The sequence below is a fragment of the Trachypithecus francoisi genome, unplaced genomic scaffold, assembly GCF_009764315.1.
Source record: "Trachypithecus francoisi isolate TF-2019V2 unplaced genomic scaffold, Tfra_2.0 Contig01585, whole genome shotgun sequence".
NCBI lineage: Eukaryota > Metazoa > Chordata > Mammalia > Primates > Cercopithecidae > Trachypithecus > Trachypithecus francoisi.
The window spans coordinates 1,767,818-1,784,630 of NW_022681444.1; the positions used below are offsets into that span (position 1 = coordinate 1,767,818).

At 56.3% G+C, this 16,813-nt stretch overlaps 1 protein-coding gene across 4 annotated transcripts in view; it reads left to right on the forward strand.

Moving 5' to 3' along the window:
• NEK6 (NIMA related kinase 6) overlaps positions 1-16,813 on the forward strand; it is a 102,571-nt gene that overhangs the window by 29,345 nt on the left and 56,413 nt on the right. For 3 of the 4 annotated variants that reach the window (XM_033190735.1, XM_033190751.1, XM_033190744.1), the window contains exon 2: positions 15,690-15,808. In XM_033190735.1, the coding sequence (XP_033046626.1) occupies positions 15,719-15,808 (90 nt within the window). In that variant the 5' untranslated portion in view covers positions 15,690-15,718. Of the gene's footprint in view, positions 1-5,814; positions 5,926-15,689; positions 15,809-16,813 lie in introns of those variants that run through there. The other variant, XM_033190754.1, reaches the window with a different exon arrangement.

Consider the following 16,813-nt stretch of genomic DNA (forward strand, 5'->3'; position numbering starts at 1 on the left):
CTGGCCACGCCAGGAAGCCTGGGGACAGACCCTCGGACATGAGGGTTGGGAGCATCCAGGGTGCAGCCCTCTTGGCCTAGTGATGGGGATCCCTAGGGGAAAAACCTAGGGGCCAGGAGGTCATGGAGACAAGACTTGAACTCCAGATTGGGGTCCCCAGGTCTTCCTGTCCTTTGTGCAGGCTCACTTTCAGGTTACCCTGGCACCAGCAGGGGCCAGCCTGGTTGGGCCTGGGAATTCAGAGATGGGTGTCAAGGTGGACCTGGAGCACAACATAGGCAGATGCAGGGCCGAGCCCAACCTTGCTACCCCCTGGTAGGGGCCTTGTGCAAGTCCTGGCCACTCCTGAGCCCCCATCTCCTCATCTCAAAAATGAACATCGTTCCCACTCTTCCTACCTTTCCAGGTTTTCATGAGGCTTCCTATGATAGTGTGGACAAAAGTCACTCTGTAGACCATCGAAAATTGCCCAGGCGGAGTGCGGTGGCTCACGCCTATAATCCCAGCACTTTGGGAGGCCGAGGTGGGTGAATCACCTGAGGTCAGGAGTTTGAGATCAGCCTGGCCAACATGGTAAAACCCCATCTTTACTAAAAATACAAAAATGTGCTGGGTGTAGTGGCATACAGGTGTAACCCCGGATACTTGGGAGGGTAAGGCAGGAGAATCACTTGAACCTGGGAGGTAGAAGTTGCGGTGAGTCAAGATTACACCATTGCACTCCAGCCTAGGTGACAGAGTGACACTGTCTCAAAAAAGAAAAAAAAAAAAAAAAACCGCCCAGAAGAAATGTGTCATGTCACCCTCTGGGGCATTTCTATATCCCTGTCACCAAGACAGTCTGGTATGGAGTAGGTACTCAGTAAGTGTTGAATGAATGAATGATAAAAGTTACCTGTTACATACCGAGTGTCACCCAGGGAAATTTCCATAAGGCGTTCTCATCTTCACAGCAACCCCAGGAGCTTAGGTATGACCCATTTTACAGATAAGGAAGCTGAGGCTCAGAAAGTGAAATTACTTACTGAAGGTCACACTGAAGGTGGCTGAGGAAGTCAGGATTCACACCTGTCTCTTGAGCCTGTGTCCTTTCGGGTGCTCAGGTGCCCACTGGGTTATTCCTTCCCTGGGTGTGCTGGTGAGTGTTCAACAAACAGTTCCGGGACGAGGGAGATTTGTACACACCCCTGACTTGTAGCATTTGCCAGTTCCCGTGGTGTAAAGATTCCCACCATGGCTGATTTCAAGCAACCAGTGTGATATCAGCTGGCTCACAAAATCCCTAAGATGTAACAAGCTGCCCCCGTGAGCCAGAAGCCAGCTTAGTGCACCCCCATAGCCCTCTCCTTTGCACAGCCCCTTGCTCACCCAAGAACAGCCAGAGTTAGGAGTGTCCCTCGAGGCTGAAACAGCAGACCGGAACTAAGCCAATGGCTTGGGTGGGAGTACCTGTGCCTGTAGACCCCCAGCCCCGTCCACCGGAGGCCGTGGAGCTCCCTGGTGTCTCAAAAGCACACAAAGACTTAGTTGGATGGATGAGACCTGAGGATGGATCTGCAGGACCGAGACTGGAATATTAAGGTCGGCCAGCCCCACGGCATGCGATATTCCTGCCCGGCCTGGAGCAGAGCCCTGTAAACACCGGGATATAATGGACAATAAAAGTCACTGGAAAATAGTGACTCTCCTAGGACCCCTGTCATCTCTGCCACATGCTGCTGCTGGAACCGTGAGCCCTGTGATCATGAGGCACAATCGTCATGTAAATATATAGGGTCTCTAGCCAGCCGCGGGCCAAGATTTATTTTATGGAGACAGTGGGGGAGGGGGCCAGCTCAGTTTCATTGTCCTGGTAACTTTGTAAAATGCTTTGCCATCACCTCCCAGCTCCTGGGAGGGTGCAGCAGGAGCCGTGCGGCCTCATTCGCCCTCTCAAAAGTGAGGTCCCCAGAGGCCTGGACACCTCCTTCTAGGTCCACAGGCCCAAAGGCCTGGTGTCCATAAGGCTGGAGTTCCCGGGAAAGTGGGTTTCTGGAAATACTTGTTGCAGGGATATTGCTGTTGCATGAGTGCTGGTTGTTTATGATAACAGGAATTATAATGGTAGCAGTACCCATATTGATTGATTGATTAATTGATTGATTGAGACAGAGTCTCACTCCATCACCCAGGCTGGAGTGCAGTGGCTCGACCTCGATTCACTGCAACCTCCGCCTCCCGGGTTCACGCCATTCTCCTGCCTCAGCCTCCCGAGCAGCTAGGATTACAGGTGCCCACCACCACGCCCAGCTAATTTTTTGTATTTTTAGTAGAGATGGGATTTCGCCATGTTGGCCAGGCTGGTCTCGAACTCCTGACCTCAAGTGACTCACTCACCTCAGCCTCCCAAAGTGCTGGGGTTACAGGTGTGAGCCACCCTGCTCAGCCCAGTACTCACATTTATTAAGCTCTTCTGCATACCTGGGCCCTGATAGTCCTGGGCTGGTATTTTACCTGCATGTAAAATACCTCACTCGGTCCTCACAGCAACCCCACAAGATGGGTCCTACTGTGGCTCCCAGTTTATAGAAGAGGGAACTGCAAAGGGATGACCCTGGGACTGGCCCAAGCTCACATGGCCAGACGGAGGCAGCACCGGATTTGCACTCGGGGCTCTCAGACCCCTGAGCCTGTGCCGGCTGCCGCTCCACTTCCCCACTGCCTGGCCTGCTCTTCCCAGATCCAGGACATTGCCTCCCTGGAGCCCCCTTCATTGCCCCACGTTGAAATTAATGGCCTCTTCTGTGATTCAGCAATGCAGTTAAGCACTTTGGGGTTTTTTTGTTGGTGTTTTGTTTTTTGTTTTTTTAGAAACAGAGTCTTGCTCTTTCACCCAGGTGGAGTGCAGTGGCACAATACTAGCTCTCCACAGCCTCGAAGTCCTGGGCTTAAGTGGTCCTTCCATCTCAGCCTCCCAAAGTGCTAGGATTACAGGTGTGAGCCACCACGCCTGACCTAGTTAAGCACTTTGATTGGACCCCGCCCCCACCGCCAGCACACACACACACACACACACACACACACACACACACACTCCATCTGCTCCTTCGCTGAAGGGAGGGTGCTCTGGACACACTGCTGAGGGTGTCCGGGTCGGGACTCAGGCCTGTATTCCCATCCAAGCTGTGCCTCTGCAGCTAGGACTCACTGAGCCTCAGTTTCCTCATCTGTCAAATGGATACACTGTCTGCCTTCCAGGGTTGTTTTGTGAGCACACAGGCTGCCACTATCCCTGAAGGATCCGGCCCAGCACCTGACACTGATGGGTGCCCTGGGTGCATGCCTCCATACACACACCTCCATGGCTGTGTGTTAGGGAGCCCAGGAGGCATCCAAGCCACAGCCCCATGTGGCTGTGACTACTGTGCATGAGGAGGGCAGTGTACAGGGGCTGGAGGGCTCAGAACTGATGCAGGGTCCAAGAACAAATTCCCTTAGCAATTCCAGACCGAAAAGGTCTGGTTTTCTAGTGCCGAGAAATGAGCACGTGATGAGACGCAGGCTCTCCAGCTTAATTTCAGAGCAACCCAGTGAGGCACAGATCCTCTGTCAGCCATACAAGAAACATCTACACAAGAAGAGCCCTTCTAGACTGTGGAGTCCAGCCCACCCATGTTGCAGGTGGGGAAACTGAGGCCTAGAGATAGCCTGTGACTTTCCCAAGACCATGGAGCCCTACAGGAGTCCGGGCTCTGACTCCTGGGCCACCAGAGCTCACACAGCACAGCTCAGAGCACAAGCCGCTCCTGCAGAGCTAAAAATGGCCACAGACTTCCTAAGCCCAACTCCAGGGTTCAGCGAGGATCCTGGTCAGGAGAGCGACACTGGAAGGTGCAGGGGTTGCCGTGGCGTGGCCCCAGATGCTGTGATTTTGTGCCAGCCCCGTCACACCGTACAGGTGGTAGGACCGGGCAAAGAAGACGCCGCCACTCGGACGCGCTGAGCTGTGCACAGCTGCATGGAGATTGTGCTGGGGGCTCGCGGTGACTCTCAGGAGGCCCCGGCCTGGCCTGTCTGGAGCCTTCTCTGTGAATTGATGCTGGCAACGCCCACTTGCAGGGTTTTAGGGGATGTGGATCTGTGGCCATCTCCCCAAGGGGTGCCGCATGCACCAGGTCCTGACTGGGAGTCTAGCCCCCAGGGCCTGTGGACGGCTGGCCTGGGCCCAGCCTCAGCCCCCCAAGGGTGCTGGTACCTGGCATATGCCTGACAGTTGGGGCCAGCTGGCGGGAAGGTGTGTGGCAGGTGGCGGAGCCTCGGTGCCAGGATCTCACTCACGGGTCCTCCAGGGCCTCAGCTGCTGTATGCCTGTGTCGGTCCCGGTGGTGGTGGAGCTGCAGATGGGGCACAAGTGTGGTTTGCCCAGGGCAGAAGTGGCACGTTCTGAAGAAGGAAGCAGGCGCTGGCCACGGAGAGCCCCTCTTGGGGACCAAAGGCTGTGGCTGGCCTGCAGAGCCCAGATTCCTCTCACAGACTGGGTGGTGGGGCGGGGGTCTTTCTGGCCTCCGTGCCCTTGAACCCACGGTGTCTTCTACTGGGAATCCCCTTCCCCTTTAGTCCAAACCCTACTGGTTCTTCTGGGCCACCTCAGGTTTTCTACCTGTTGTCCAAAGTTCCCCGTAACCTGGCCCAGCCAGAAGCAGCAGCCATGGGTCCTTTTCCTGGGCAGTGTCATGCTCTTTCTAGCTTGTGGATAGCAGTTCCAGGGCCTGCTCCTGGGGACCTGTAAGAGCAGGAGCTGTGTCTGCGTCGTTTTGGGGTCCCAAAGGCAAGACAGGAAAACTCCGCGTCCTCTGATCCTGGATCCGCACCCTCGTTTTAGAGAATGCAGGGCCCGAATAAGGATGCAATAACAATCAAATAATAACTCCATTGATGGGGTATCTGCTGTGTGCCCAGCCTGGCCCTAAGCTCTTTTGACTCGTGCGATGTTGTGTAACCCGCCAGCACCCTGGGCAGTAGATACTACCCTTGTCCCTGTTTTACCCATGAGAACGCAGGTGTACACAGCTGGGATGTGGCTAAGCCAGAACTTGAACCAGGACTGCCACCTGCCAGGGCTCTCATCTCATGGGCAACCGAGGATTTGGGCCCAGTTTACAAAGGAGAGAATAGAAAAGATTAAGCTTTTAAAGGGACAGCAAGACCTGGGCACGGTGGCTCACGCCTATAATCTCAGCATTTTGGGAGGCCGAGGCCAGCAGATCACCTGAGGTCAGGAGTTCGAGACCAGCCTGACCAACATGGAGAAACCCCATCTCTACTAAAAATAGAAAATTAGCCGGACGTGGTGGCGGGCGCCTGTAATCCCAACTACTCGGGAGGCTGAGGCAGGAGAATCACTTGAACCTGGGAGGCGGAGGTTGCGGTTAGCCAAGATCGTACCGCTGCACGCCAGCCTGGGCAACAAGAGCGAAACTCCATCTCAAATAAATAAATGAACAGCAAGAACAGTTACGCTTTTCAGCATTTTGCTGGGCCCCAGTGTGGATAGGTGGGGAGCGAGCACAAGGACCAAAGGAAAGGACCCTTATCCCTCCCTGAGCCCACACTGGTCTCATCGGGTGGCACTGCCATCAGATTCCAGTCCCTGGTGAGCAGGGGGCTCCGTGGTGGCTGTGACAAGTTCCATTCGCCTTGGAGGTGGCAGCCAGAGCTATTTTTAGAGCAGCGCGTGGTGGGGGAGTTTCCTTTTGGCTGTGTCTGGGGACTGGAGTCTTGGGAAGGGGAAGTCCCATGCGGAGACAGAGGCCCTTCTTCCTGCACCCAGCCCAGCCCAGCCCAGAGAGGCCACCCGGCTCCCTGGAGGCACCGGCACCTCATGTCCGTCCTCAACTCAGAGCTGAGCAGACCTTCCCTGGAGCGTCTCAGAAGCCACTTCAAAAGGTACCCAGACTTTCTCTGCCTCCTGCTATGGGAACTGCTTGCTCTCAGGGGTGTGTCCAGTGACGGATGGGAAACCAGGCCCTAGGGACCTCCAGGGCTGGGGCTCCAGGGACCTCGACCTGGCTGCACCTCTGCCACCCACCACTGCCCATTTGGCCAGTCCCACCAGCCTGGCAGGACCTTTGCCACTAGCCTGGGACGGGGTGGCTGCTGATGGCTGGTTTTACGTTCAGTAATCCCCGCACTTGGCCAGAACTTCTGAGTTTCCAGGGAAGCAGAAAAAGCCTTTTTTTTTTTCTCCAGGGTGGGTTTTGTCTGCCCCTTCCTGCCTGTAGGAAGGAGACAAAATTAGGGGAGACCAGGGGCTTGAAAGCTTTCCCTGCATGGAGGCCACTGGATGGGGAACACCGAAGCCCTCCAGCCACGGGCTTGTTCCGCTTGGTCCTCCTTCCACTGCCAGTCAGCAGGGTATAGCTGCGGTTTGAGACAGCATACGATACAGGAGTCTCTGCTTTGAAATTCATCCCTTCCCTTAAGCCCTAGGCTCTCCCCAGGGGCCTGCCCTGGCGTGAGTTGGCCTGGGGGGCCAGGCTTCTCCCTCCTGGCCTCAGATGTTTCTGTACTAAGTCGGCAACCCCTTACCCAGCCTCTCCTCTGCCACCTGCTGGGGCTGTTTAGTCTCTACCCCCAAGGAAATTTCCACGTTCAAGGAGAGAAGACACATGGATTAGACAGAGACAGCAAGGGTGAGCAGGCTGTGGAGCTGGGAGTGACTGAGTGAGTCCAGGAAGGCTGCCTGGAGGAGATGCCCAGGAGAGAAGTTTGCTGGGAGGCAGCTCATTCCAGGCAGGAGGAGCAGAGCCTGCCAAGGCCTGGAGGTGAGAACAAGATCATTTCCCCAATCAGGCAGGGGTCTCTGGGATGAAGGACCTGCTAGCGGGCCTGGGACTCCTGGAGTGAGACCGCAGCTTTCCCCAGCTGCATTGTGATCTCCAAAGGATCACCTTAGGCAAACGATTAAAATGCAGACTTTGGAGAGGGTTGGATCTGAGTTCAGAAATGGGCCATGCTGCTTATCAGCTGCATGAGCTTGACAAGCCATTTAACTTCCCTGCACCTCAGTTTCTTCATCTGTAAAAGTGGAGGGCTTGCAGACCTCGCAGCAGGGATATGCTGAGCTGCTGCCTGCAGTACCCGACACAGGGGAAGCACTCAACAGATCTCAGCTTCGTCTTCAGGGAGGCTGGGAGAGGACCCAGCCCTGACTAGGTCCCAGAGTCAAGAACCTTCTGGGCAGAAGCCAAAATGCCTTGTTGCTCCTTTAACTGAGAGACAAGATGTTTACAGCTCCTGCATTTTCTTCTTCCAGAATTGGGTTTTATTACCTGAGGAGGAAGTGAAAGGTGATTGCAATGCTCCTCAATTTTCAAAAAGGCGCTGGGAACCCTGCAGTGTGTGGCCCAGTTGGTTTTGAGTCGCCAGTGACTTTTGGCTGATCTGTGACCACAGGGATGCTGAGCCTTCAGCAGAGGTTTCTTGGGGTTGCAGGAGGGTGGGAAGAGCAGGAGGATGGGAAGAGCCCCCTCCACCTACTGGTCAGAGATTCATTCCGCCAACCCCCCCTGGGTGCCCACTTTTCACCAGGCCCTGGGTGAGGCACTGGAGGTTTAGAGATGACTACAAAGGTCAGTCCCTGCCCTTAAAGGCTGGCCGAAGAGGCAGACATGGTGACAAAGGAAGCAGTTTGTGCCCGTCACAGTCCACCTTTAGGGAGAAACCTGTGTAGATACCACCAGATGGGAAAGGGAAGAAGGGGCCTTAGTGCCCCCTGGATGCCCACTGTGTACTCACAGAGTCCTTGCAGCCTCCCTGCAAGTTTGGGCTGTTCCTCTTTGTGGATGGGGACATTTAAGGCTCAGGGAGGGGACGGGACTTCCCCAAGGTCCCATAAGAAGTGCCAAGACTATGGCCGGGCGTGGTGGCTCACACCTGTAATCCCAGCACTTTGAGAGGCCGAGGTAGGAGGATCACCTGAGGTTAAGGAGTTCGAGACCAGCCTGACCACCATGGCGAAACCCCATCTCTACTAAAAATACAAACATTAGCTGGGCGTGGTGGTGTGCGCTTGTAATCTCAGCTACTCGGGAGCCTGACTAGTGTGTTAGGTCCTCCCTGCCAGCCAGTCTGCCTGGGTGTGGTGGTCCTTGCAGCCCCTGGGCTTGCACTGAGTTTCTTTCTGTAATTGCTTGGTCTGGCTGCTCTGAGAAGCAGGTTCAAATGACAGGAGAATCGCTTGAACCCAGGAGGTGGAGGTTGCAGTGAGCAGAGATCGCACCATTGCACTCCAGCCTGGGTGACAGAGCAAGACTCCATCTCAAAAAGAAAAAAGAAAAAAGAAGTGCTGAGATGAAGGAGGGCCCAGAGACCTGGTCCTGGCGGATGAGTGGGACTTTGTCCATTGAGAGGCACCGATGGGTCTTTAGTCCAGGGCTGGTGCGTGGAATGACGTGGAAGGACCAGGTGCTGTGTCACTGGGGAGGGGGGCCTGTCATTTAATATGGCTGCATACAGGGCCTTGGGGATATTGGGGGCAAATGCATGAGGGCAGGCTTGTGCCAAGTGGTCAGGGAATGGCTTCCTCCAGTGTGCGGACCTTGTGCTGTGGAGTTTCAGGAGAGATCTGCAGGTTCAGGCTTGTGTGTTAGGAAAACTTTTCCATGGCAGGCCGGAGGTTGGGCTGGAGGGGAGTGTGGAGGCTGGAGGGGAGTTGGAGGCTGACGGTGACTGTGGGGACAAGGCCAGCACAGGGTGGAGGCCCCGGGGTGAGTGAAGACATTTGGAGGAACAATGGGTGGGACTGGATGAAGACCAGGTGTGGGTCCTGGGGGAGGCTACAGCGGCCCTGTTTCTGGGTGGGCACCGCGTGGCCCCCAATCAGCTGGCCTCCTGATCCTGCAGGCCCACCCTCGGGGAGGCCCCACCACCCTGAGGAAGGGGGCAGTGGGGAACCTGTCTGCATGGCCACCTTCCAGGAGTGGCTCATGGTCCTGCGTCCCTGCACCTTAGAGAAGCCAGGCTTCCACTGGTCATGGAGCTGCAGAATCTGGGCAGGATGCATGGCTTTGCGGGTGGAGGGCTGGGGCGAGCGTGAAGGAACACAGGACCCAGCCGGAAACCAGACGCCATCTGTGGCTTGTCCCCTCCAGCTCGACAGGCCCCCATGACTCTGGCCTGAGATCAAGCTGCTTCCTGTCAAGTGATGAATGGGCAACGTCTGCTTATCCTGAGACCAGACAAGAAGGGGGGGCCGGGGCTGGGGAAGGACCCAGCCGCCAGAGCCACAGCTCTGGGCCAGAATTCCTTCATTCAGTCATTTATTCACACCCTCTTCCAAGGCAGTTTGGACCAGGGCAGCCTTGGTTTCGAGTGTCAGTTCTGCCTGCCGCCTGCTGTGTGACCTGGCACCCGCCACTTAACCTGTCTGAACTTTGGTTTCTCCTCTGAACAATGTGGATCATAGCGGTGCCCGCCTAGGTGTCTGTAAGGGTGAACGAGGTACAAGCAGCACTGGGCACCTGCCTGGCGCATGTGTGGTACACGCTCTGTTGGTGGGGGCTGTTATTCTAGTCCTCCCTGCCAGCCAGTCTGCCTGGGCGTGGCATTCCCTACAGCCCCTGGGTTTGTGCTGAGTTTCTTTCTGTGATTACTCAGTCTGGCTGGTCTGAGGAGCAGGTTCAAATGGCAGCTTTCTCCACCGTGTGCACTCAACTTTGGCAAAAACCATGTTTCTCCTTGGAGCCTTAGTTTCCTCATCAGCCAGACAAGGGTGATGGCACTTTGCAGGTTTCTTGGGAGATGCCGTCTCACCCGTGGATGTTGGCTGATGTTGAAGTTGGTCCAGCCTTGACCCAGCCAGTGGCCAGGTGCAGTGAGCTGTCCTTGCCGAGCCTCCAGTCTCCAGCTCCCTGGGGCACGTGTCAGTCAGTGGAGCGTCTGCAGGCCGACTGAAGGCCCCAGGCAGTGGGCATCCATCCTAGGCCCCTGCCACCAGGAGCCAGCTGGACCAACAGACATCGCCCCTGGTGCTGGCACTGGTGCTGCCGGTACCATTCGCTCGGGGCAGAGAGAAAGCTGTGTGTGCCTGAGTGCGAAGCCACAGGGACAGCTTCCTGCTTTAGGGAAAACAACCTGTGAAGCTGTCCCCTCCGCTGGAGGCCCAGAGGAGGGGCCTCGCTCGGAAACTGCGGGGAAGTACAGTGTGTGGCCGAGGCTGACCTCCAAGGCCAGGAGTGTGGTTCTCCCTGGGCTTGGCAACACCTGTCAGTCTGGGAACCATAACTTCCTTTGCCGCCTCTACCCTCTGCTTCCGTGGACAGAACGAGACCATGCCTGTGCTCGAGAGCCTGGTGGGCATTAGCTGACCCCTGACCTTGCCTGTGCATGTGCACACACAGGAGCAGAAGAGGCAGGCAGGACACACACTGTTACCGCCTGCGGGGTTCAGAGCAAGGAGAGGTTAAGAGCCAGTATATGAATGCACTTCCGTGGACCCCAGTACACATGGATCCTTGCAAGCTCATGCCCCCAAACCTGCTCCGAGCGGGGTCCTTGGACAGAGCCCTCCTGGTGTCTGAGGTCACGCTTCACTGGCCGGGCCACGAGGAGCCACCAGTCTCCATGAAGTGTGGCATTTAGCAGGGGGCACAGGAGGGACTTCCCCTAGGTGAAGTTTCCAAAAATTCAGAGGCAAGGGCCACATGACAGCCTTGGTCAGAAAGGCCACTTGGAACCTCAGAGCCAGCCCATTACAGCAGCCGATCCCTTCCAGCAGGTGCCTGGATGAAACCCAAGCGCTCATGTCTCCCTAGGGTCACAGCCCACGTTAGTGAGAGCCTCATCCATGGCCGGGCAGGGCGCGGCACAGCGGTGGGCTTTGCTTCGTCAACCACAGCTCACGAAGATGATGAAGATGTTTGCTCCAGAGCAGTCCTAAAGAGGCCATGCAGCGTAGGACATTGAGCAGCCATCTTGGGTCCAGCAGCCCCAGCTCTGTCACTTACCAGCTGCGTTACCCAGGGCAGGGGCGACCCTGGGCAAGTCCCTGCCTCAGTCCCCGTGTCTGTCACATGGAGGTGATCACTTCTCCATTGTACAGCGAGGGTAGCTTCAATAACTAAGTAGCCTCACAGCTAAAGCCGCAGAGGTCCCTTCCCATGTGCCAGGCTCTGTGCTAAGGAGTTTACAGTGACCCTAAGAGGAAGATCTGACTGTTAGCCCATTTTCCAGATGAAGAAACTGAGACACAGCGTGGTTAGATGAAACCAGGCCAGGACCTGGACCCCTGCAGTCCAGCTCCCCACCAGCCTCACTGAACCCTGTGGCTCCTCCCAATCTGGTCCCTAGGTGCCTGGGGACACACAGCAGGCGGCAGCGTATTGTTGTTCAAAGCCAGGAACCGGAGCTGGGAAGCCTCACTGTGCAGCTATCCACAGTGCCTTGCAAATGTAGGGCCCTTGCTTGAGACAGAAGAAAAGCCCTCTTTGAGGTGGTGTTCAGTGTGGCCTGTGGCTCTGGGTCTTGCATTCCATGGATTTTTGGCCCCTGACTTGGGCTTGGCAGCCACTACCTCATTGTTCTGCAGCTTGGCAGGAGCCACGGGATCCCGGGGACAGGCAGTCCCCAGTGTTACCCGGAGGTGCCTGCACGCATGTGCTAAGGGTCTTTTCCCTGCTCCCTGTGGCTCGTCCTTCCGCATACCCTTTGCCTTGATCTTTCTGCATCTGAACCCCCTAAGAAGCAGTTTCTGGCAGGAATTTCCAGAGCAAAGGGCTTGGGTTTCTGTTGGGGAGTGGACCAATAAAACAAACTGCCCTAAAATCCAATACCCATGGAGAGCCCCAAGAGGCAGTGGGTTCCTTGGAACAAAGACGGGGTTTAAAGTCACTGAGATCTGGATTTGAATCCTTTCTCTGCAGCTTATTAGCCTAATGGCATAGAGCCTCTTCTCTCTGAGTCTCGGTTTCCCCATCTATAAAATGGGTCTACTAACAGCCCCAAGGGTGAATGGGAAAGACCTGGTTCACATGAACCGTCATCCCTTCCTTTCTCCCTTCCTCCTTTCCCCTGCACCTTCCTGCCTCCTTCCCCTCAGCAGGGACCCTCTCTGGCTGTCAGTGAGCAGGGGCTTGCAGAGTCCTCCGTGGCTGCTGCTTTCCTAGAACAAGGAACATCAACACCCACTGGCTCCTCCCTGGAGGTTCCGTTAGGTTCTGGACAGAGCAGCTTGTAATGACTGGGGTTTGGCAGCAAAGGGAGTATAGACAGTGGTGCTGCATCAGCTTTCTGTGGTCAGTGGGGCAGAGTCTCCGGGGGCTCCAGCCCCTGGGGACCCTGTGGGGGAAATGGGCCCTTGTGGTCCGCCAGCCCTGAGATCACCCCTGTGCATCAGCAGCATAGGCCCCATTCTCAGGTGGAGAGAGGGCCCATTCTGGGTGGAGCCGATTGGAAAGCTGATGGTGTTGCCGTGTAAGACCTGTAGGGAGTGCAGTGCCATAGTTTTGGACAAAGATGCAGTTGTCGGTTCAAGTCCTGGCTCCTCTTGCCTGTGATCCATGGGACCTGGGCAAATCTCTTAACCTTTTCGTGCCTCAGTTTTCTCATCTGGAAAATGGGACCATAATAGACCTTACCTCATGGGGTTGTTGACAAAATTAGATGGGCTAATAGGGGTGAAGAGTGTAGGACAGGGCCCAGCATGATCAGGGCCCTGCAGTTATTCACTCTTATTCCTGGTCCCCCTTGCACTGTTCCTGGAGCCCTGCCTGTGTGAGTGAGGCCTTAGGTGAGCTCCTGAGAGTGTGCAGACCATGGCCTCTGGCCACAGCTGTTGGAGAATGCGGTCAGCGCCACGTGGGGAGGGCAGGAGTGACATTCCCAGGCACCTGCTAGGCTCCCCCGCAGTGGGATTTGCCCAAGGTCTCAGCTGGTGGGTGACAGGGTCGAGATTTCACTGCCAAGGTTTCCTGTACATGGGAGGCCCCAGAGCAGGTGGGCGGGTAAGCCGATGTGTGTGTGGGTCTCGCAGGGGTGGCCTGTGGGCCAAACCTGGTGCCTTCTGAGATAAAGATGGAACTTTCTCACTGAAGACAGTTCTCCACCCTTTCCCTGGAGGTCTCCCTAAGGGCAGAGGACGGTGAACGTGTCACCTTGGGGGTTCTGGGGGTGCAGCCGAAAACAGCTGCAGAGCCTGCAGGAGGCTCTGTTTTATCTTCAAATTCATGCTCATTTTACATTCTGCTCCCTCTTGTGTTTCCCCCTAACAAAGATGCCTGGGGAAGGTGCTTCGTGTTTATCTGTTTGTCCTGGGGCTCTTCATACCCTGGGTCTTCCACTGTGTCACCTGGGGATGTCACCTGCGCTCCAGTACAGGAACTCAGCACAAATGGTGGAGACACTGAGTGTGCCATGGTCCCATCTGCATTTGAGGGCTTGGCAGGGAGAGCACGGAGCGCTGGGAGACCCAGGTGGGAGATGTGGCCTGTGCTGAGGCAGAGGCAGGGATAGGGAGGGAAGAGGCAGGTGCACCCATAATGCCCCTCCATGTGACACTGATCTGACAGTGCTCTGTGTGCGCAGAGTAAAAAGACAGCAAGAGACCTACTGATTGATCTGTCCACACTGGGATGAACCACATCAAATGGCCGAGTCTGTGGGTCAAAGTTGGTTGAGTTTCTGCAGCTGCCCAAGCAGGAGACTGCATGAGCCGGGCTTGGCAGGACTTGCAGCCAGCGAGGGCCCCCCGACCCTGAGTTGAGCGTGTTCTGCAGTCCATACCATCCACTTCCCTGCGGTCTCACGTCCTGTAATCTATCTTGAGAGAGCAGATTTATCCCAGAACAGCCTGTGGAAGGTGTGGGGCAGGGAAGGGAGCTGGGCCGCCCTGAGGATACAGAGGGAGAAGGGTGCTGGGAGCCAGCCTGCAAGTTCTGGGGAGCCTCAGGGTGCCTTTGAGGGCACAACTTGGTAGGCCCTGCTCGGCGGGCGAGTTAGGGTTTGGTGGACATCCTTTGAGCCTGAGAGGTCTGGTTGGTCAACCACTGTAGCTGGAAACAGACTACAGTGAGGAGGAAGGAAGAGTGACTTGCACCCTGAGACACAGTGGCCGGACCTCTCGGAGCTGGCTGTGACAGCCCGGCGGGTGTGTGGAACACCCCCGTGTTAATAGGGGCGTGGGTCTACCCGGGAGGGAGTGGCAGGGCTGCTGGCCCAGCAGACTGGGGGAAGACTCTTGGTTTGGAATTTGACTGGGGCGTAGGTGACCAGATGAGACAGCAGAAGGTGGGGGCCATCTGGAGAGAGATGACATCTTCGGCTGGGTCCTCCAGAAGCCAAACCTGAGATGGGGATATGTAGGCATGGGATTTATGAAGTGCCCCTGGGGGAACCACTCAGGGAGGAGGGAGGGCAAGGCCAGGAATGGGCAGGAGACGGACCGAAGGTTCTATCTCAGACAAAACCCGCTGACCACACCAGGGGCTTTGGGATGCAAGTCACAGCTTGGAGGGCTCCGACCTGATACAGGGGACTGGCTTTCATGCTCGCTCCCTTAGCTGTTGAATAAGGGCCACTGCGGGGGGGACCTCCGTTCCTCAGGACTTCTGACTCTCCAGGGGTACAGCGGAGCTGCTCTGGGAGCCTAGGCCAGGCCTCAAAGGGTTCTGCCTAGGATGTGGTCACACGAGAGGTGTCCTCGGGACATCCAGGGCTTGTCAGGGAGAAGGAGCAGCGGCCAGGAACGGGGGCCTCACCACTTGCGTGATCTAGTGCCTTTCATGCACGCCACGTGGGAGCCCTGGCACATAGGAGGTGCTGCAGAAATGCTTGTGAGGCGAGTGCAGATCTCTCCTCCCAGGGAGGAGGAGGGCTTTTCTCCTGGCATCAGGAAGGATCCCGGTGGCTAGGTCATGCAGCTTCTGTGCGCATAACCTCAGACCCTGCCCCGGAAGCACTTGTCTCATGGTGGAGGCCAGAGGCTAAAATATTGGAGGAGATGCTCAGATGGCCTTGAGCTCAGGACTGGGCACATAGTGGGTGCTTAACCAGGGACCTGTGGCTGCTATGACTACCTGTGACCAGCATCTCTGACTCTCCCAGGGCAGCACAAGCCCTGGAGGCTGAGGGGGGCTGTTCCTTTGCACAGAGGTCTAAGTAGGACGGCAAACAGGACCTTTTGACCCTGGCCTTCCCTGTGTCACACGTGTGGTGTGCCAGGGCCCAGCCAGGACAAGGACATGGGCTCCTTCCCAGAGCCGCTCTCTGCAGCCTGATCAAGGCCTTTCTCTTCTGAGCACCCAGGCTGCCGGCATGGGTATAGGTGAGGGTTACAATGGGGGATGGGGTACAGAACTGCTCCTCAAGAAGCAGGGGCAGTGCTGTGGAAAAACAAGCCTTTGGACTCCAGCAAATGTGGGGTTGAATCCAGTGTCTTCCTTCCTGGCCTTGGAGGCTGCTGAAGAACGTTTACCTGCCTGGATCTTCTTCCAGTGGGAATAATCCTAGTGACTTAGGACGGTCTAACAGAGGGAGACTGTGTCACCTGGGGGTGTCAAGTTGTAGCCCTGCCACTTCGGAGCTGGGTGGCCGTGGCCAAATTACTAAACGGCTTTGCACCTCAGCTCACGTGTCTGTAAAATGGAGTGAGCAAAAGTCCCTCCTCCTTCTGAGGGTCTCAGAGAAAGTGAACAGGCCGCTGTTTTCTGTTGCAGCTCGTGCCCTTGTGAGGCTGGCATGCAGGATGGCAGGACAGCCCGGCCACATGCCCCACGGAGGGAGTTCCAACAACCTCTGCCACACTCTGGGGCCTGCGCACCCTCCTGACCCACAGGTAAGCCCCTTACCTTTGTCTGCAGCACGCTGAAGAGTCCCCAGGAATACAGATCCCTGAGCCTCCTTTGTCCAAACTCCTACTGGTAGAAACTCTTCAGCTTCCTGAAACAGAACCTCTTCTTGAATGCTTCCAGTGACGGGGAGCTCACTACCGTATCTAGTGAGCTCATCATTGAATTCAGTAATACTCAGAGAAGCCTCCTCTGCCAAACTCTAGGCTGGGACCCTGGACCCTAATCATGCCCCTGGGTGTTCCAAGTGGATGGAACAGCTTTATCTCAGGTATCAGCATGGTTGGAAGGGTACAGAGGGTACTGTGGAGGCCCTGAGGACAGCGAGGGACTCAGAGCAATGGGCTGACTGTACTGAGGGTCAGAAAATTCTTTCTTACAGTGAGCCAACATTGCCTCCCATTTTGGTCTTAACTGTGTTTCAGTCCCTTTCGGCCTCTTCTAGAACCAGCAGCATTTGGGAGAACACTGGCTTCCTGACGCCTGCCTCACGCTCTCTGTAGATACCTTGGAGAGCCAGGCAGCCTTCAGGAGCTTTTCTGAAGGTGACGTCTAGGTTTCTGAACTGCCTTGTGCACCCCATGCTGCTCGGGCCTGGCACTCCCTCCCTGACCCCTCTTCCAAGTCAGTGCAAATGCTGCTCCCTCTGGGGAGACCTCCACCTCCACCCTGCTCTCTGCTCTGGGCTGCCCGCACACCTTGTCCACACACCTGGGTGATGGCCGTGATCACATCTCACTGGGGCACTAGTTCCTGGGTCTGCCTCACTTTCTAGACAGAGAGCTCCCCTGGAGCGGGGCTTCGCTGGTGGGACCATCGCACGCCAGGCACAGAGGCCCTGCATGCTCGCTGAGTGAAGGAACTGTGGATGCGTGTGCGGTGTACCCATGTAGGATGGGGCTGTGTGCAAGACACACTCAGGTCTGCTGTTAGGGAGCACACAGCCTCATGGGAGAGAAAGATAAGGAACTGAGCAAAAGAACCTTGCGGGC